General features: G+C 35.5%; 2 protein-coding genes across 4 annotated transcripts; one reads left to right on the top strand and one right to left on the bottom strand.

The window, feature by feature from the left end:
• Positions 1–1,931: 1,931 nt before the first annotated feature.
• Positions 1,932–4,118, bottom strand: si:ch211-113e8.5. Its single transcript, NM_001328567.1, has 4 exons — positions 4,107–4,118; positions 3,889–3,985; positions 3,280–3,337; positions 1,932–3,153 (listed from the first exon to the last, which is right to left on the bottom strand). The coding sequence occupies exons 2-4, from the start codon at positions 3,952–3,954 to the stop codon at positions 2,378–2,380; spliced, it is 900 nt and encodes a 299-aa protein (NP_001315496.1). The 5' UTR covers positions 3,955–3,985; positions 4,107–4,118; the 3' UTR covers positions 1,932–2,377.
• Positions 4,119–13,132: 9,014 nt separating this feature from the next.
• On the top strand, positions 13,133–21,316 carry LOC793449 (GTPase IMAP family member 9-like). 3 transcript variants are annotated; one of them, XM_087236408.1, is made up of 2 exons: positions 13,133–13,248; positions 14,564–16,237. In XM_087236408.1, the coding sequence occupies exons 1-2, from the start codon at positions 13,146–13,148 to the stop codon at positions 15,361–15,363; spliced, it is 903 nt and encodes a 300-aa protein (XP_087092534.1). In that variant the 5' UTR covers positions 13,133–13,145; the 3' UTR covers positions 15,364–16,237. The 3 variants fall into 3 exon arrangements, with proteins under 3 accessions (XP_087092534.1, NP_001430373.1, XP_087092533.1); NM_001443444.1 differs by lacking the exon at positions 14,564–16,237 and adding an exon at positions 19,348–21,316 and having other exon boundaries at positions 13,137–13,248; XM_087236407.1 differs by lacking the exon at positions 14,564–16,237 and adding an exon at positions 16,378–17,762 and having other exon boundaries at positions 13,154–13,248.
• The last annotated feature ends 47 nt before the right edge of the window (positions 21,317–21,363 follow it).

The raw sequence follows: 21,363 nt of genomic DNA, 5'->3' as shown, positions 1-21,363 counted from the left end.
CTGCATTATTATGTGCTCTTTCTTTATAAGCGACCACAGTGAAATGCTATTCAGTTTCTAGAGAAAGCTAAATAATTTCATGTTTTTCAGACAGAAATACGCAGCGTAGCAGTATTGAAATGTGTGAAATACAATTGAAACTAAAAATTAGGCTATGCATAAGTTTAGACACGTCTTTGTGTAGATTTCAAAACCTGTAGTCACTTAATGCTGTTTGATTACAACACAAGTGTAATGATTAATGAAAATGATAGATAGCTGATTGCTAATTGTGATTCTTGTTGTGAACCAGAAAGTTGCAACAAGGGAACCTCAAACTATCTTCCTAATGACCTAAAATCTAGGATGATTCATCAACATGAATTAGAAGGATGCAAAAAGCTATCCCAAAGGTTTAAAGTGTCTATCTCCACAGTCGGAAATATAGTAAGAAAGTAAAAGGCCACAGGAACAGTTCTTGTAAAGGAGCTTGAAAGATGAGCTAGGCCAAGAAAATATCAGAAAGGCAAAGGCGAAGGATGGTCAGAATGGTCACAGACAAACTACAGACCACCTCTAGAGAGCTCCAGGAACATTTTGCTGCTAATAATGTCATTGTACATTGTTCCACAGCAAAGAACAGCTCAATGGAAGGTGATGCAGAAAAAGGTTTTCTTTTATTCTGCCAACAAGAAGAGTTGTTTGGGGTATGCATTAAGCCTGAACAAGCCTGAATCATTTTGGAAAAATATACAGTGAACAGATGCCACAACCATAGACAATTTGCATAATGGCAAAAGAACTCAAAGCAGTTTAGTAGAAGAACATGCTCCCTACTGTAAAATATGGTGTTTGATCAATCATGCTGTGTGGATGAGTGGCAAGGACAGGTACTGGAAACCTTATCAGAGTTAAAAGTCACATGGATTTCCACCCAGTATCAGCAGATTCTGAAGAACAATGATCAGAAATCAGTCAGGAGGCTGAAGGTACGGTAGGGTTGGATGTTTCAGGAGGACAATGACCCTAATCACAGTTCCAGATCCCAAGGAATTCCTGGTCCAACATGATACAATGTTCTAGAATGGCCATCCCAGTCTCCAGACTTAAACATCATTGCAAATCTATGGATTGATTTGAAAAGGGCTGTTCGTGCTTGAACCCATGAACTGAACTAGAAACATTTTGCAAGGAAAAATGGCCCAAAAGACCTTCATCAAGAACTAAGCGACTTATCCTTGATTACAAGAAGTGTCTACAGGCTGTTATTTTGAGAGGCGTCTGGATGCAGACCTGGTGCACTGCAATCTGAGCTGCATCCAATGCTTTTTAATAGGTTCACCTAACCCCACCCCTAACCCTACCCCTCACAGTGACGTCGCTTGCTCCATTTGAGTGCATTGTGTCTGACATTCCATTGCTGAGTGATGCAATCTCAGCTTGCATCATAAAGGCTGCATCCAGATACCATTGTTTATTTCAGCAAAAGGTTGCTGTACAAAAGATTGATGTCATTATTCTGTTGGGTTGCCCAAATTTTTGCATCTGTCTGTTTTTGATATGACTTAAATTGCATTGAATGTGTTGATTAAATAAATGTTATGTCACAACTTAAAATATAAAATGTATATAAATGAATTTGATGATTTAAAAGGCCAGCAGGCTATGGCTTGCAGTTATGAAAATGATCAGGGGTGGCCAAACTTTTGCATAAGTCTGTAAATAAGCTTCTAAAGTATTTTGACTATGACATGCAAAATGAAAGAACATAATTTATTATTCATAAACTGCCGAACTGGCTAGGGCGGTGACAAGCATTACTCACCACAGTCATATTTCGCCTACACTGGGACAGTTAGCAGGTATTAATCTGAAGGGAAAAAAAAGCCAGTGGTTGCCAGAACTTTACCATTACAAATATGATAGAAAGTGCAAATTCATTTTTAAAATTGTATGGTTATCTACTTTATTAAATTACTTTATACACCAGTTTTTAAATACTAACATCTACACATCATACCTTTGTTACAGACAAAAACACAACCAAAAGCAGGTGGTGATGAGAATGGCATAGCTCATCACAAATCACTTTTCCCAGGAGCATAGAAACACAATACATTCTCAGCGTCATTCACACAAGGGCTAAGCACCATTATGGTAACAGACATAGAATTAAAATAATGCAATAAACATTATTTATGAACACTATTGTTATATACAACTCGAATATACATCACTGATGAAAAGAAAAAACTATAGTAACTATAGTAACGTCAACAAAAGGACTTAAAAAGTGAAGTGTCATGGCAAGCAAGTATGGAAAAGTCAATTTATAATTATTATGGTAACAGACTGTTACCATAATATGTTATAGTTATTACTAATAATAATAATATAATTAATAATAATATTGTCTTCTTGCCTGTTCCTCCTGTTGATTTTGTAGCTGCCTTTTCATTTTCTCGAATTGTTCACGCTCTAGATTTTGTTGCTCTAGAGCCTTCATCTGCTTCTTGTACCTTTCTTCATTCTCTTTCAGGATCCGTTGTTTCTCTTCTTCGATTGCTCTCTCTGCCTCCTGAAGCATGTCATTAGTGTAGTATGCACCGCCATTAAATCGCACCATTTCTTCAATTTTGTCTAGCAGCTGCATAACATGTGCTGGATCCTTTTTGTCATTGTCAATCCAAAAGCAGTCTCCTCCACATCTTCTGACAAATGCCTGTAGTCTTTCATCACTGCTCACATACGCCCCAAAGTCCTCCTGATCTTTAACCTGACTTGCATGAGTGAACAGCGCCATGGTGTAATTTATAGCTTCTTTACCAAATAATCGTTCAATGTATTCTAATGCTTTTGCATTTTCTTCAGTGAATCTTTCCAGTTTAAGGACAACTAGAAAGGCATGTGGACCTGGAGCAGAATAAGACATACAGTACTTAATCTCTCTCTCTGTATCTTCTTTGCTCACACTCGTGTCAAAAACTCCAGGAGTGTTAATAATTGAAATTCTTCTTCCATTAACAACCCCAAATTTCTTTTCACATTTGCGAGTAACAGATGAAGCCAAAAATGCTGATTCAAAAACTTCTTGTCCCAGGATGGTGTTTCCTGTTGCACTTTTTCCAACTCCCGTCTTTCCAATCAGGACAATCCGAAGCTCACTTTTTTGTTCTGTTAGACAGTGTAAAGTAACCAGATACGCAAGTATTTTCTATTCTTTTTTGTTTAACATATCAGATAACATGCAATATTGTATTAATTACATTTTATTGTATAATATCAATAGTTTTTTTTTACCAGTTTCATTTTCATCCAGATCTCCACTGATTGAACTGTTAATTTCATGCTTTCTCATCTGAAAGTAAATGTATAAATGCTGGAATAAGGTTGTAATTTGATCATGTTTGTAATTGTGGCACATTGTTTTTATACAGGTGCAATAACCAAATGACACTGGATGCCTAAAATTACAAATTACAGATGGATAATAATTACAGCTCATAATTCATAAACAATGTTTCGATTTGAGGGACTAAGCCAAAAAGAAAATAAATGAATGAATGAATGTTTTGATTTGTTTTATGCTTTAAAAATTTTAATTTTTTTTATCTTTTTAAAGAGGTTGGATAAAGGTTAGTTGTTACTGACAGGGAAATTTTTTGTAAAATTTAGTTGCTATCACAGTATGAAATATATAAAACTTTATGAGTCAATTTTAAGAGTGACACGTTTTTAACACAAATATTGTCTCAAATGGCTATACGAGCCGTTTTACAAAACCCAAATAACACAGCTTAACATTAATCATGTTTCAGTAAATACAGAAATACGGTAAATTATTGGTTGCTGCTCCTGTAATCTGAAGCTACAGAGAAATATTCAGTTAGCAGTTGTATTGATAATTACCTGTAAACCAACTGCAATTGCATTGGAGAAAGACAGAAACCAGGACCTAGATTCAGTAGGCTTCATTTTAGATGTGGTTTGAGATTTAATGTCACACCTGTGAAAACAACATATACAGTAGCAATACTAACAGATTAAATAACTGCTTATAATAACAATAATATAATTAATTTTTTCATGTTTGATCATTTATGTAAAAAATGAATTGTAAATCTTACCCTTCAGTGCAGTTGTGATTGTCAGTGCCAGCTTTCACCGCCCTTGTTTATATACTGTACTGTGAAGAGGAGGAGCTTTAAATTTCTTGTATGCTTATAATTTGATGCTGTCACCTGATGCAATTCCAAACATAGTTTAAAGCAGAATCAGAGAAGCACATTGAAATAACAGCATTACATTTTAAAGGTGCTGTATGTAAGTTTTTGACTTTTCTAGCATAAAAATACCATACTATATTTGCAGATATTTTAGAAAAATGCCAAGTGAACATTCTTGTTTATCAGAAAAACAATGATGAAGTCAGATATTTTGCTTTGAAAATGTGCATTCGGAACGTCTGTCTTCGCTCAGTTCAGTGTGATTTAATCATTACTGAGAGTTCAAACACTGAAGAGCAAATTCATCGATGCGTAGCTCTACCAATCCTGAACCATGCGAGGCAGTGGCGACAGCGGAGAGGGAAAAAAAACTTCACCTGATGGGAGTGAAGAAAAGTAACCCTGAGAGAACCAGACTCAGTTGGGCATGACCATTTTAATTTCTCCGCTGGCCAAAAGTCTTGTGCAGAGCTTCAGTCGCCATGGTGGAGGCTGGAAGATGGCCTCAGCGAAGACTCGTCTGTCCCTGGAGCGTTGCTGGAATCAGACACATGTTCTCCACTCCCCACGACCATCAGCGCAGCAGCAGCTCAGGATATGGCCTGGTCCCGGATATGGAATCCTTGGGATCATCTCGTCGCTGGTCTTGGATCCAATCAGTGACTCCGCATAATCTGAGGACCTCGGGATGAGTATCCCCAGGTGAAAATAGAGAATCTATCTGAGCTATCTGAGAGAATCGCAGATGAGTCGCCGATGCCTGTGAGATATTTGGCGTGCTGAATATCTGGAGCTGTCGGCGATTCAAATCATGCCGTGTGAATTGAGTTTTGACTGAAAATAACATCAGCAATCGCCTACAGCCAATAAGAGAGCAGCATTCACTTGTGTGTGCGTGTGTGTAAACCTGCTGCAGGCCAGCGGGAGGCTGGGGGAGAAGTTAAAAGTGCTCATTTTCGGTTTATTTGGACTCATGAAATGGAGGAAAAACTAGTGGAGGTTTGACAGGACACAGGAGCAACTGTGTCTGTTTGACGTTTCATACAGAAAGAAATTAGTTTATTATCAACGTTGAGGAGAAATGGCTAATTCTTTAAACCCAGGTGAGCAAACATGTACATGTTCTACCCCATTAAGGCTTCTTTCTCATTATGTAGTTAATAATAAAAGATATACTACATGTTTTTGGCTGTGAGACGTAGTTTGGACGAAGTTGTCGGCGATTCTTCCTATAGTTAAGTCATGCAATGTGAATGTCCCGGTCGCCGATCCATCTTGCAGTGTAAACAAAGCAGCGACGAAACGCAAGCCCAGATAGTCATGCAGTGTGAAAATGTCTGTGGCACAACTACTTTGAAAATCATGCAGTCTGAACATCAGGCATCAGGTTGCCTTGGTGGAAAACCCCATATTTCATTCATTCAGAAAGGCTCTCAAAGCATGCATCCTTGACCAAAATGCAACCTTTGGTGGACAGTAGCAGACTCTGAAATGAGATGCAGATTCAGAGTTCCACATGAGGTGGTTATAAATTGGCAAAAAATACAAATATTGTGATTGTAAACATTAGGTGACCAAGTTACATGTAACATCGTGTCCTAACAACATGCTACATGCCCAGTGGTAAGCAATTTGGCTGTTTATACAAGATGAAACACAAAAGAAACTTAATGCAGCCATTCAGAAGCACAGAATAGTGCACTTACTGCACTACAACGAAATGGTAAGCTTTATAATCTAATTAATACATATTAAACCTCTTTAATATTATTAAATGTAGATGCTGATTCACTGATATGTGTTGGCTTTGAGTCTCAGTTCTAAAGTTCAATTTCAAATGGTTTATTTTACTTGAAAGATCTGAAGTCTGTGGCTGCTTTCAGTAGTATGGCTATAAATGTCAGGTGAAATGGCACACAAAGTCATTACATTAATATTATTATTATCATTTAACACTGTATAAAGCACATGAGGTGTACCTAAGGTAATCATTGTCATAGTTTTCTGTTGTTCATCTGTGAGAAGCCGTTTCTAATATATTAATTGGAGGTGTTGGTTAGAACAAAAACTGCTTTTAATATAGAAAACATTTCTTCTAACGCTTGCCGTCGCTTTTATTTAGAACAGGATTTAAATCAGCCTTTAGGCTCGATCATCTGGCTCACATCTATTGGTCCTCAATCTAGCGACATGCGCTTTCATTTGTTTTGATCCAGGGATGCAATACCTAGTTTAACCACTAGGTGTCAAACTTACATACTGCACCTTTAAAGGGCACCTAGGTTACCCCTTTTTTCAGATTTAATATAAGTCTTTTGTGTCTCTGAGTATATAAAGTTTCAGCTCAAAACACCCATCAGATTTTTCATTATACCTTTTACAAGATCCTGTTTTATACACATTTCCACCAGGGGGTGGTTTTGTCGTACTGCGCCTTTAAGACGAGTCTTCCCCGCCTACTGTTTCTACGTGCCTTCCCGCGTGCTTTAATCTCCTCATTCGGCTGCGTCAGACAACAGACAGACTTAAAAAAAGTCTCACGTAGCGTTTGTGAGAAATACTACAGTAAGAGCTTTACTAGTCAGTATTTGTTGTGAAGTTGCATTGATGAGTCACATGCAATATCGTTACAAAGTTCACGCGCGCACACACAATACACACACACACACACAAACACACACAGATACGCACGCACACCACAGCTGACACTTTTATACAGTAAGTGTTCTGACACGCGGCTGTGCTGATGAAGTAAAGCTGAAGTAAATCGCTGTACTTCATTACACACGTGCACTGTTTTAAAACACTTTAAACATGTGAAACTTACTCTTAATCACATTTGACGATGATTGCTGATCCTAGTGAACAGAACAGACCTTTTATTCCTGGGGTCCGTTCTTCGTACCTCGCTTAAATGATCTAAGATTATTTGGCAGATCCCGGATCTTTTAATCTTGATAACTGATCTCTGTCTAATTTGGTTCTTCAAACGAGTTCGCGAATCAGATTAGAATGTCTGGATAAACTGATCTGAGATCGCTGCGTGTGTTGTGAAGGACAGATCTATAGATCCTCGAAATCATGATCAGCAATGCAACGATTGGCTGACGGCACAGCAGCGTAATGACATCATCTGATTAATATTCAATTATCCATGTGAGCAAAATTACATCAAATTAGCAGTAAACGGCTTGTTAAATTTCACGCAAGAACTTTCCACATTTGTTGTGAGCTGCAGGCTTTCCACTTTCATGTGTCAAGTGTATTCATCATGTATTTCAATGCAAATCAATGTATTTAGTTCTACATTTAGAAAATATTTTCTTTATTATTGTAGCCGTTTTTTAATCGGTGTAAAGAATAACTGGTTGTTTACAAAAGCGTTTTCATATTGGTAAAGGCGTCTGCAACTTTTGTGAAGCATCAAATCACGGGCATATTAACTATCAAAACATGTTTATGGTTGCTGAAATGTATTATTGCTTTAAAAAAGTCACATATTGTGCATTTCCATCATACACAATTTGTACTAAAGCGATCTAAAAAGTTCATATCAATAAGTTTTCTCTTTGCACCAGGTGGCAGTCTTTGTACTTTCATTTCGAGGGTGCAGATTGCATAAGTTTTATTAAAATGTATAACTTAATTAATTTTATTAATGACTAACTTTATATATATAGTTAAAAAATATGTACCATTTTCCCAAGTGTATATAACTACTACTGTAAGAAAATATCAGAATTCGGAACATACTTTCTGTATTATCTTTGCTTGAACTGAGCCGATCTAATCCTGTTTATATGAATTGAACCTGCTCCCGATCAGGTTTGACCTAGCAGAACTGTTGCCATGACAACAACTCTCGGATCAGCTTTGAAGAACAAAACGATCCTGGATCGTGTCAAATCGTCAATATCCAAATCCAGCTAACTGAGTAATCCACGTACGAAGAACGGACCCCTGGTTGCTTTGCGTATGTCTGGTCTTGTTGACATATACACGTGACTACCGGGACATGTTAATGCGCGCAGGTGTCAATCATTTCGGTGGGCGGGGGGCGGTCTGAAAACCGCTCCAATTGGTCCACCGTTTTTATGCTGTTAAATTGAAAAAAAAAGGACTGGGTGTGTTTATATTACCCCAATATGATGGTCTATACACTATAAAGACATATGTTTGTCCAAATAGCTTGAAAAGTAGATTTTTCACCATAGGTGCCCTTTAAGTTAATTTTATTGAATTGCATTCCTTTGTTGTGTTTTAAGTACCTTAATAAATATATTATTTCACATTCAAACTGATCACTAAGGGTTCCCGTGGCACTTTTGAATCTTGAGGTATTTACAGAAAGCACCTAGTAAAATATCCTTTCAATGACTAAGCGCCTGCTTCACCAAAAAAATAAAAAATAAAATAAAAAATCAAACAAATATTACACATGCTTTTGTAATACACTACTATTAGTGGTGTGTACAGAATGTAATGATGGGTGTGTTGACAGTTGGGTGAAAGTTCCAAATGCAGCTTTAATGAAAGGATGGTCAAACAGGTGCAAACAACAATATCAAGGGTAATCAACAAAGAGAAATCTGAAATACAAGGTCTGGGCAGACAGTAATAAAAATAAAATAAAAAAAACAACATTCCTAAATCAAAAACAGACATGGCAAGGCAAATTTCATAAAAAATATTAAGACATGCACGTGAATTGTAACAGCGTTAGCGTTACTAATGGAGTACATTTTGAATTGCAAATTATATATTACTTATATAACATTTTATTGTGTGTATAAGTGTGGCACATATCTGGTGAGGATTGGCACATGTGTGTATGTGTGGGACGACCTCATAAATACAGTTTTGAGAAAGTTTATGATGAAGGTGTTTAGGAAGAATTTATTGTATGAATTTTGTCTGAAACTAATGAAAAATGATTTACAGTTTGCTCTGCATAAACTGTAATAAATTGTTTGGCAGATTGTGTAAACAGTTTTGAACTTGTGGCTTCAGTACTGTACGATGCTTGTTAGTGGCATAACTTGCCTGCTGCAATATTCACTGCTAACACTGAGTATGTTTACATGGACACCAATAATCCGATTTTAATACAATTAAGATAATACTCTGATTAAGAGACTACCATGTAAACATTAATTTTTGATTACCTTAATCTGACTAAAGTCATAGTTGAACTAAACAGAAATCAAATTGAGACATGTGGAGCATTCCTATTTTAGTCACATCATTGAAGTGCAGTACAGAAAAGTAAATACTTTAATCAAACTATTTCAAATTTGTAGAAATTTTTTGCTAAATTTTGCGACAGGACATACACAAGGCAGTTGACAGGAATTTGATTGCAAACAAATGAGAATGGCTTCTTGCAAGAGCATATTTTCAGTGCGAGCAGGAAACAATCACTGTGATCTCAACTAGGACCTCAGAGTTTGTCATGGGGGCATGCCATGAATAAAAAGTTATAGAATTAAATGGCAAAGGTTTCTTAAGAATGTGTATCAACTTTTATCTGTTTGCATGCATAGTGTAAGAAATTAACTTCAGTTGGCTGTGTCGCAAAAATTAACAATAAAATAGCAAAAAATAAAAATAAAAATGGTGCCATGATGAACACAAACTGTTGTTGGGTGAAACACTAGAGAAAACTGGCATTGAATAGTGATATTATGATGTTATATCAACTAGCCTACTATAACATGTAAAATGAAAGGTACATTCAAAAAGCAACTGAAATAAACACATGAATCATATATTTGTCTTATGATTAAGGCACATAATTATGTAACTGATGTCCATATCACCATTAGGTAAGGGTAAATGTATTTTTTTTTTTCCATGTTAACTTTTTGCTGCTCGTGATTAGTGGCTAGAAGAGGTTGCATTCTCACTATTTATTTTAACGCATGTTATGCTCGAAACACACCCATAACTCATTGATGGTTTGCTAAAATTGGCCTAAAAACATTTGTAAGATAATCTGCCTCCATCAATTTGTGAGAAAATCTGTCTGGATGGATTTGTGAGAAACTCCGCAGGTATGCAGCTGCACTAGATTTGATGTTTGATCAAGGGTTATATGTAGACGAACTGTATTTATTTATGAAATTTATGAGTACATTTATTTGGTAACACCACTAGCTTTTTACCATACCTGCCAACACTCCTGTTTTTCCGGGAAGTCTGCTGTATTTCATACCCATCTCCCGTTTTGTTTTGTTTTGGCTCTCGGAAAACTCATTTAATTTTAATTTTTGGGAAGGACATTGAGGAGTCCATTACAGTAATCCACCCTGTTGCTGATTAAGCCTGAACAGGTTTCTTTAATTCCTCACTGAAAACAAAGCATCTAATTCTAGCAATGTTTCCAGAATCGCACCAAGATGCTTGACATTATTTTTTGTTGTTTGACCTTCAGTGCCAAGATACACATTCACATTGTTCCCAATCGGCACATCCAATTGTTAATTTCATCAATGCATTGGCAGAGGGTGTCAATAGTGCTGAAGTCATTAGGAATTATAGCTAAGTTGATCTGAGTGTCATCATCAGCTGTAGTAGAAGATTTGGTTCTTTCTCATTATTTGGCTCAGTGAGAGCATATAAATGTTGAACAGGAGAGGAGCCAGAATTGAGCCTTGTGGGACTCCACATGTCATGGGTGTCAACCTCGACCTATGGTCACCTATACTGACATAGTAACCTCTCCCTTCAAGGTAAGATCTGAACCATTTGAGGACCATCCCAGACAGCCCAACCCAGTTTTCCAGCCTATCCAGAAGTATGCCGTGATCAACAGTGTCAAATGCAGCACTGAGATCAAGCAGTACCAGCACTGTTAGTGTGCCTGAATCTGTATTTAGGTGTATATAATTGATTATCTTTATAAGGGTGCTCTCTGTACTGTGAAGTGCTCTGAAACCAAATTGAAAAACCCTTGAAGTTTAAGAACTTGTTAGTTAAAAACAACCTTTTCAATGATTTTGCCAATGAAAGGGAGATTTAATTTTGTAAGGTTGTGAGTTTACTGCTGCAAAGAGATAAGGAGCATTATTTAGGTTGCTGTTCATAAGGCTTAAAAAGAAAATCTGCCTAGCAGTGTTTAGTTCCACATTAAAAGCATGAAGACTGTCTTTATAGATGTTATTATGGACTACTAGTTTTGTCTTCCTCCACATACACTCAGCTTTTCTTTTCATCATCTTTACCGCTGTTGACCTTGTTCAAGACAATCAAAGAAGCAATTTGCAAAGATTGTATTTCTTACCAAAATTTGTTTCAGAAATATTGGCTCACAAACAATTTTGCTCCATAATAGAATAAAACACTTGGAAATAAAAGTGACTTGACTTGGATACAGTTATAGGAGCTCATATAACTACAGTTCATACACTCAAAAATATATATTTTTTGCTCATTCTACTACTCAAATAAAATGAGCTCAAACACAATTCTTGAGATTTCATTGGGACAGCTAAAAAAATTGTATGTTCAATCTACATAAATTTGATAAAAGTGTTAAGTTAACTTAATCAATTGGTGTTGGGACAACCCTGAATTTTTTACAGAATAGGACACAAAGCTTGTTGTGTCACTAACAGAAACTAGCAAACACTGCGCAGGTGTTTTATTACTACATTGCTGATGATTCAGATTGTATTTCTTTTTGAGGACTGAACAAATCTGAATAGCAGCTTGTCAAAGGGCTATTGTTTGCAGTACAAACTTTAACTGATTAATGCTTGAGTAATTATGGTGATGTGGATATTGTATATTGTAACAATGATTCCTCATGATTAAAATTTTGGAATAAAACCTGTATTTAGCTGTATGTCATTAGTTTTTAATTACATTACACTCCTTTTCTCTGCTATGTGGTGACTGACAACGGAACCCTAAAATCCTAAAAAATGCAACAAATGTAATACAGTTTATATGAACATTGATATCCTTCAGTTATAATTAAACTTCAAAACATCTGCTGTGTTGTTAAAGATTTCCAGCTTGCAAACACTGATCAGTAATTGCAACATCTTTTGTTTATGATGTGTGTATGAATGATAAATATGCGGTGATCATGATGATATTTTTAGCAATTCACAATTTAAATTATTATCTGAACTGTATCAAAACTGTTGCAAGGACTGTGACTGCCGTGTTTTGTTTCAATAATTGTGTCAGGTTAGATTTAGAGGCATATTTCTTAATGTCTATTAGTTTAAATTATGTTAAATTAATGTTAAAATTTTTATATTGTTTATAAAATGATTATGTCAAAAAATAGATAATCTATCGATAAATTGAACTGACAAATGCAATTAAATGTTTATACGCTGTAAAAGATGGTTGCACAACTATGAATTTATGTTGGTACAACATAAAGGAATTAAGTTAACATTACTTTTAACAAATTTAAGTTGATTGGACAAAAAATAATTAAGCTGTCCACCAAACTCTCAAGAATTATTGTGTTGTATCAGCTCATTTTAAATAAGTAGTTAAATTTGAACAAACACCATTTGAACAAACATCATTTTTGAGTGTAGGTGTGTTTAGGATTCAAGGTTTTTTTCTAAACACTTTGGGCTGAAATTTATGGTTTGATTCCATGAAAACAATATTTTAGGATCATTAAGAACACATAAAATGTGCTTTGTAAATGTTACATACTTGCATATAAATGAGACCAGTCGGTAGTTTTGCACTCATTGTGACTTCTGCCTGATTTCCTTATACAAACATTTTCTCAAAAACCTATAGGCTGTCGCACCAAAGTGACATAACCAAAACCAAACATGCAATGCTTATTTTCATTCTTTTTTTTAGCAAAGGGAAATGTTATGAAAAATGTCTGGAATTTGCTTACGTATTTGCAACATATATTTGGATAGAAAAGGGCTTAAAAAGAAGCACTGTAAAAAGAGGATGAATTGTTTCTTTTTGCACAGGACGGAAAGTCTTCAGCAAAGTAAAACCAAAAACGGAAATTCTTATACTCAAGTCTTTGGTGTCATGGAAGCCAGCAAAGGTAAATCATCAATATAAATATATTTATTTTAAATGCTCCAGAGTATTTATCTACACTTTACTTTATCACTATATATTAGTATAGAATGTTTAATATTAACTTATGGATATCGAAATATGATATAGTGAAAAAGAAAACAAAAAAATGTCTTATTACTATTCTATTAGAATATTTTGGGGCAACCAGCAGTTTGGGACAACCAGTAATGTAAGTTCTATTTTTTTTTTTTTTTAGATAAAAAAATAAGAGCTTTACAAAATATAGAATAGGTGAGGAGACGAAAATAACAAAGCGATTTCCTGGAGTCCTGACAGCATTGCTTTCCAGGCTATAACAGCACTTTCTGCATGCAACCTTTGATGGAGCCAAATGTCACCTGATTTCGTCAGTGTGTGCCGAATTTCAGTTTAAAATAAATTGCGGTACTTTTTACCACATTACAAATTGTGTTTATCTTTTTATGTGGCACGGTTATGATCAGTCTACAGGTTTCAAGCTATAACGTGTCCCTAAGTTTGTCAGTTTCCTTTAGAAGTAAATCAGGCCTAAAAAGTAAGAGTTACTGAGGGGAATTCCTGTGTTTGCTGTTTATGTCCAACCACTAAAAGTCATTCCTTTTTTTCACATCCACATTAAAGTTTGCAGTATTTCGATTTAGAAAAAATTAAACTTACATCTAAATAAAACTTACATTTAAAATGAAAATCCAGTTTAATTATTTTTGCACACATAATATATTTGCATTCAATATATTAACCAGGTCATATTCAGGCCAAAATAAACAAGATATAGTAATATATACCCTTAATTAGATATATTAAATAATCTATAATATATTGCATAAATCTTGAATATATCGCTGTACTTTTGTCCCTACTGATGGTACAAAATACCACCTCATACTGATAGTCCACACTTATGAGTTAATATTTTTTTTGTCTGAAACATTAACATATATATATATATATATATATATATATATATATATATATATATATATATATATATATATATATATATATATATATATATATATATATAGCTATTAACCACCCCAAAGAATTGCTGAAGAACCATTTAATATATTTTATATAGCACTTAAATCATTCCTCTATATGAATATATAACAAAGAAACATATAGAAAGTCCTGACAATACACAAAAGCAATGTGGGTGTGGGCAGTCAGGCTATTTTATTCATTCAAAATATAACAAAAGCAAACATTATGTAAGCTCAAAACTCCTTTTTAAAAGCGAAAATTTGCTCCAAACCACATTAGAGATTAGAGGTAACAATATTCATTTCCTTTAACAGTGCAGATGAATCTGACGAGCAGTGAAATAAGAATTGTGCTGGTTGGAAAGACTGGAGTAGGAAAGAGTGCAGCAGCAAATACCATCCTGGGAGAAAATGCATTTAGATCAGACGTGTCTTCCTCCTCCGTGACCACAGACTGTGACAAAGTCAGAAAAAATGTCAATGGGCAAAAAGTGGCTATTATTGACACTCCAGGCTTGTTTGACACAAAAGAGAAATGCACCGTCATTGAGGAAAAGATTAAACTGTGCATATCCCTCTCCGCACCGGGCCCTCATGTTTTTCTCATAGTTTTGCAGCTTGGGAGATTTACAGAAGAGGAAAAAAAAACTATGGAGCAAATTCAGAACATATTTGGTGAACGGGCATCAAAATACACCATGGTGCTGTTTACACATGGAGAAAATTTAAAGAGAACACAAAAAAGCATTCACAAGTTTGTTGACGAAAGTCCCGATCTGCTGGACTTTATCAAAACTACAAGTGGCCGTTACCTTGCTTTTGACAACAATGCAAATGATCCAGAACAGGTCAATGTGCTGTTTGAACAGATTGCTCAGCTTATGACTGTAAATGGTGAAGAGTATTACACTAATGATGATCTTCGAGCAGCTGAGAGAGCGATAGAAGAAGAAAAAGCAAGACTTTTACAGCTAAAAATAAAAGAGCAAGAGGCAAGAGACAGAGCAGAAAGAAACAATAATTTTCTAAAAGCTGGTTTGGTTGTGGCAGGAGGTGCTGCTGCTGCTACTGTCTCTGCTGCTGCTGTTGGTGTAAAGCCCTGCTGTCTTCAGTGAGAAGAGCTGTCTGATTGCTTAATCACTCATTGGTTTGTCATTGATTAAAATTACTGAGTGAATTAACTTATTATTTACTATAAACTAGTTTCTGTCTGCAAGCTTGTAATTCTACTAATAGAGGTCTATTAATAACAATAACATATTTTTTTCAAATACTTTTCTGCCTTGTTTTGCTAGCCTCATCAGTGTACACATAACCTAAAACTTTCCGAAGTATGGCTTAAAAAAGATTAAGTTGTAGTCAAAAAGGCAGCTCTGTGCCTATCAATCTAAACATCTGCCATTATGTTTGACAGTCAACATCCTTCCGATGGATGCTGATATGATTAAGGTAAATAAAGGATAATGTACATCCAGCAAGTTGTTCTCACAGAATAAATTTTAACCTTACTGGCTTAAGACTTTCAGTCTTATTCACTTCCAATAATTTTTAGCCATAAAAACAGCTTGTTATGCTAATTTTGTTTTATTTAACTTTTATGTTAATTTTTATATATAACAGACTTGTAGAACAAGTAGTTCGACCATTCCTAACCATTTCTCCATTCTCCATTTCTGCAACTGAATAAGAAGTTCAAAAACAATCGCAGAAAAGAGTTACAGTTCCGCATTTCAGATTAAGTTCAACAGCTGCAGATTTTAATCTTCTGTGGAGGCAGAGTTTTAGCGCTCAATTACATAATAAAGTATTTAATTCACAACCTGTATATTTGGCAGAAAGACTTCAATACAAACTTTAAAAGAGTAAAAGAGTTTTGATTTCTCAGTTTGTGATCCTTTGTGTGTGTTTATAATACTTCACTGTGGCTTTATTCAGTTCAACATTGTAATAATTATGTCAAGCTGAAATATTAATAAAAATCATTTATTTAAAAAAACAATTGTTTGTTGTTTTTTTGATGCTTAGGACTAAAACATTTGTTTATCGTGTACAAAGTTTGTGTAACATACTGCTGGTTTTCAGTTTTGAGTATATTTTCTTTTTGAACAAACAAAGTTCCATTTTTCCAGGAGCACAGGAGCCGCTTCGTCTGGTTCTGCTCGGCCTTCAGGGAGTCGGCAAGAGTGCAGTCGGAAACACCATTCTGAACAAAGAGGAATTCCACTCAGACATCAGTGCCGCTTCCCTCACATTAACAAGTGAACAGAAGGATGCTGTTGTCTTTGGGAGGAGAGTGACTGTTGTGGACACTCCTGGCATTTTAAACTGTGATGAGCCTAATGCTCATGTGAAGCAAGAAGTGCTAAGAGCCTTGAATCTGTGTGATCCTGGACCCCACGCTATTCTCCTGGTTATTCAGCTGGGCCGCTTCACTGAGCAGGAAAGACGAGTGATGGACACTCTGCAGAAGATCTTGTGCTCAAATGTGAATTTGTACACAACAGTGCTCTTTACATATGGAGACAAACTAAAGAATAAAAGTTTAGACCAGTTTATAGCAGAAGATAAAAACCTGCAAAACCTCATCCAAAAATGTGGATCACAGTATCATGTGTTCAACAATACTGACAGAGAAAACAAACGCCAGGTTAGCGAGCTCTTTGAGAAACTGGACCATCAGATAGGAAAGAGAAGCAAAAAATATTACGTTAGGACGAAAAGAGAGCAGAGTAAATCCTGGAAAACACAATACTTTTACATTGCTGCTGCTGCTGCTGCTGCAGCTGTAGCAGCTCTGTTCATTTTTAGTACAGCAGACAAGACACCAATACCAACTCAACCAGTTGCTCCAAGTGCCCTAAGTGAGAGAGTAACAAACGTAAAAGCAGATGTGCCTCAAAATGAAACATTTTGGGAAATGATGCATGCTATTTTGAACAAGGACAACAGAGGGAAAGTCTATTTCTTTGGTTTAGTACCCTTGTTATTTCTTATGAGGAAATTTATGAAAAAATAGTTCTTGGAGGGCAACTATTTTACTCTTCTAACTAGATTTAAGACAAGCATTTGGTGTTTCCAGAATGTGTCTGTAAAGCTTTAGTTCAAAATATGTAACAGATTTTGTATTATACAATGCTAAAAATGCCCTTTCAGGGTCAGCAAAGCTGTTTTTGTAGCCTGTACCTTTAAATGCAAATGAGCTGGTTCTCCCCACCCACCACTCTCATGTACATATCTGCTTTTTCTGCATGGGTAAACAGCAGTCAGAGACAGAAACAGATAAAGCAGGGATCCAGTTTATTAGTCAAAAGTGCCAAGTCATTTGATTAGTGGTGGAGTTTATTCAAGCTTTTCTGAAATGATAAGTCACACACAAACGTTTAACTTTGCACTGCTTTTGCACATCTACTTGTGGCAAATGTGACAGCACACAAGTTAATATAAAGACTTCCTGTTTTATACACTGCTATATCCCTTTTGCTTATGTACAAAATAAAACAGATTTAATGTCCACAAACCAGGAGTCCTGTTGTATGTTTGTAGCGTCCTTTTGTACTGACACTATGTGGCTAGTGTAGAACACTTTGTCATGTATATACACACATTGCCTTTTTGGAAGAAATAATTGTATATTGACTGTTTTAAATAGTAAAGATTTATATCCCGTCAAATTCTAAAGTGTTTCTACTAAACATAAATGTCTACACTGCAGAAGATTCTTTGCCTTCTTTGTGATCTAAATATCTAAAAATTCTTATATCAGGAAGCATTTTCTAGGCAAGTGAAACATATTTTCTTGTTTTGAGAAATAATATGCCAATATTAAGTGCAAGCTAAATAATCTGCCTAAATAAATCTTTTGCTTGTTTTAAGGAAACACTTAATTTTGGCACATTATTTCTTAAAACAAGACAATATGTTTAGCTTGTTTAGAAAATTCTTCTTGATTAAAGAATTTTTTGATATTTGGACTAGACAGAAGACAAAAAAATCTAAGTAAGAGTGTATTTGCAGTGTATCTATCTATCTGAAAAAATAGCACCTATTAGTTGATGGGAAAAGTATGTCCAATTTTACTTACAAATGGTACTGTTTGTAAACATGTTTTTTATATACGAGTTATTGAATAAAAATGAATGGAAATGTTGTCTTTTATACAAATATATTTTATATTTGTATATTATAAATATTGTTTTTTTAATGTTATTTTGAATATTGAAACAATCTGAAACATGAAATTAAAGGCTTGTTTGTTTGTTTTTTCTGTAAATGTTTCAGTTTTTAAAGGAATCAAATTAATAAGAAAAAAAACTGTGGACACTGAGGTTTTGTCATCCTTGCACAAATTTAGAAATGTAAAACTGTGGTTGTGTGTGGATTCTTGCACAACAGTTTCAGAACGATGGCATAGCTACAGTGGCAGAGAGAGCTTAACGTGCATGCAGTTTAAGAAAATATGTGCGATTACAAATTACACCAACACATTGAGAAAAGATCTTCATCTGTTTGACAGCACAAGTCCTGCAAATCTTCAGAAACGGAAACACATTTTTAAAAAATGTGCGCTGTATTTTCTCACAACGCAAACAAATTACGAATACGAGCTGCATTTTCTCATAACACAACGCAAATGTTTCAAGGACACTGGAATCAAGATATTAAAATAAGCTAACAATGAACTATAAACAATAAACTTTTCAAAGTACTTCTACTTCACTGAACAATAGACATGACACAGCAGCATCTGTCATGGTTTTGGGTCCCCTTGAAACATTTTCGTTCTATTTGTGTTGTGAGAAAATGCAGCACATTTTAATAAATTGTTTGTAAAATGTGTTTGCATTGTGAGGATTTGCAGCATGTGCTATCAAACTGATGAAGATCTTTTCTTAATTTGCAAATGTTTTTTGTAATTGTACGTGTTTTCTTAAATTGCAGCATGTTAAGCTCTCTCGGCCACTGTACAAAGCACATATTTCCTAAAGCAAATGCTTTGCTATAAAGTAACATAAATTTATGAAGAAAATCATTTTTAAAAAATTAAATTACATAAATATGTATTATACAATAATACAATGCTTGTTCTTAAACAATTCCAGAGCAGCGACATCCATATGAGGAGCTCAGGATTGTTCTCTTGGGGAAGACTGGAGTTGGGAAAAGTGCAGCTGGAAACACCATTCTAGGCGCAGAATATTTCAAAGAGGATTTTTCATCTTTATCCATGACGAAAGTTTGCTGGAAGGCTACAAAGAACATTAACAGCACAAAGGTCGCTGTTATTGACACACCAGGTTTGTTTGACCCCAGCTTTACTATAGAGGAGATAGTCAGCAGGATTAAGCTCTCCATCCCTCTTTCTGCTCCTGGTCCACACGTCTTCCTTCTGGTGCTTCGGCCTGGCCGATTCACAAAAGAAGACAAAGACACGGTGGACATCTTTCTCAAGATCTTTGGAGAAGATGCAGGTAAACATTTCATGATTTTGTTTACACATGGAGACGAGTTGAAGGGGAAAACTATTGAAGAGTTTATCACTGGAAATCCTGATTTGAAGATGCTCTTTGAGAAATGCCAGGAGCAATACCATGTTTTCAATAATGAAGCCAAGGATGCCCTGCAGGTTGATCAACTTTTTGAGAAAATGCAAAAGGTAATTTCTGGAAATGGAGGACACTTTTACACCAATGAAATGCTTGAGAAGGCAGAGAATGCCATTGAGGAAGAGAAAAGGCGAATCTTGCTAGAAAATGAAGAGCAGAGGAGCCGGGAACTGGAGATGCTGAAAACCAGCTTTGAAGCAGAGGCTCTGAAACAGGCCATGACAGAGCTGTGGGAAAGACACGAGAGAGAGGCCAGAGAAAAGGCTGAGAGAAACAACAGATATCTTCAAATAATTGCAGAGTTTCTGGCTGCTGCTCTTGAAAAGTTCATTATGAGGAAACTTGGGCATAATCAATAAGTGGTCTACAGCTGTTAGATCAGGGGTGTCAAACTCAATTCCTGGAGGGCCAAAGCCCTGCACAGTTTAGTTCCAACCCTGCTCCAACACACTTACCTGTAGGTTTCAAACAAGCCTGAAGGACTCAATTAGTTTGATCAGGTGTGTTTAATTAGGGTTGGAACTAAACTGTGCAGAGCTGCGGCCCTTTTGGAACTGAGTTTGACACCTGTGTGTTAGATGCTAGAAGACATCTAGGTGAAATATGTGGCTTCTGTGCCACCTAGTGGAATTAATAAAAAGCATATTTTCAAGCAGCCATTCCACACACTCACTACATCATTAAAGTTCACCCAAAAATGACATTTCTGTCATCTTTTGTCCACTCTTTACTTGTTTCAAACTTTTTAAGCCATTGACTTCCATAGCACAAAAATTATAATAATGGAAATCAATGGCTACCAGTTTCAAAACATCTTCTTTTGTGTTCAACAGAAGAAAGCAGCTCATAAAGGGTTGGAACCACTTGAGAGTGCATAAACATTGATAAAACTTTCATTTTTTGGTGATCTACGCATGTAAAGAGGTCATTAATGAATAGTTATTGTAATGTGTTTGTTGATATTCATTCATAATTCATAATTGTTTTTCAGCCCTTTGTGTTTGCTCTGATTTACTGAGGCAAGTGTCTGAAAGGCTGTCAGTAAACAGCAACTTTAATCAAAAAGTATCATCTGCTCTGCATAGACCATTTTGAGGGATGTAAAGAAAAACAATGGTCCCAGAGTATTTCATGTTTTACATTTTTAGCTTTTTCTGTAGCTTCCGAGAATCCAAAAAGAGCCACATATTGATCAATAACGTTATGATGCTGTTTTAACATTAAGTTATGATTGAATTGCCTCCTGTTAGAGTTATGAAATAATTTGTTAACAATCAGGAAATGTACATGGGCCTGTAAATGTTAAAGGTTCCCAAATGTTATCCAAAATGTTATCAAAAACATATAAAAAATGTTCAATCCTGTCATCATTAACTCAATCTACACTTGTCATGAAACTGTTTGGATTTACTTTTTTTGTTATTAAACACAAAATAATTTACTTTATTAAATGTTGGAAACCTGTATCCATTGACATCTGTGTTTGTTTTTCCTACTGGTTACAGATGTTTA

Source organism: Danio rerio, chromosome 1, assembly GCF_052040795.2.
Source record: "Danio rerio strain M-AB ecotype USA chromosome 1, GRCz13ab, whole genome shotgun sequence".
Classification (NCBI taxonomy): domain Eukaryota; kingdom Metazoa; phylum Chordata; class Actinopteri; order Cypriniformes; family Danionidae; genus Danio; species Danio rerio.
This window is presented reverse-complemented; position numbering and strand designations above follow the sequence as displayed.

What these genes read in the sequence shown, in the direction of transcription:
- si:ch211-113e8.5 (NM_001328567.1), bottom strand. Translation starts at nt 3,954, where the DNA reads ATGAAGCCTACTGAATCTAGGTCCTGGTTTCTGTCTTTCTCCAATGCA. An exon ending in CAATTGCAGTTGGTTTACAG is followed by an intron (nt 3,338 to 3,888) that starts GTAATTATCAAT and finishes ATTTACTTTCAG; the next exon opens with ATGAGAAAGCATGAAATTAA. An exon ending in TCTGGATGAAAATGAAACTG is followed by an intron (nt 3,154 to 3,279) that starts GTAAAAAAAAAC and finishes ACTGTCTAACAG; the next exon opens with AACAAAAAAGTGAGCTTCGG.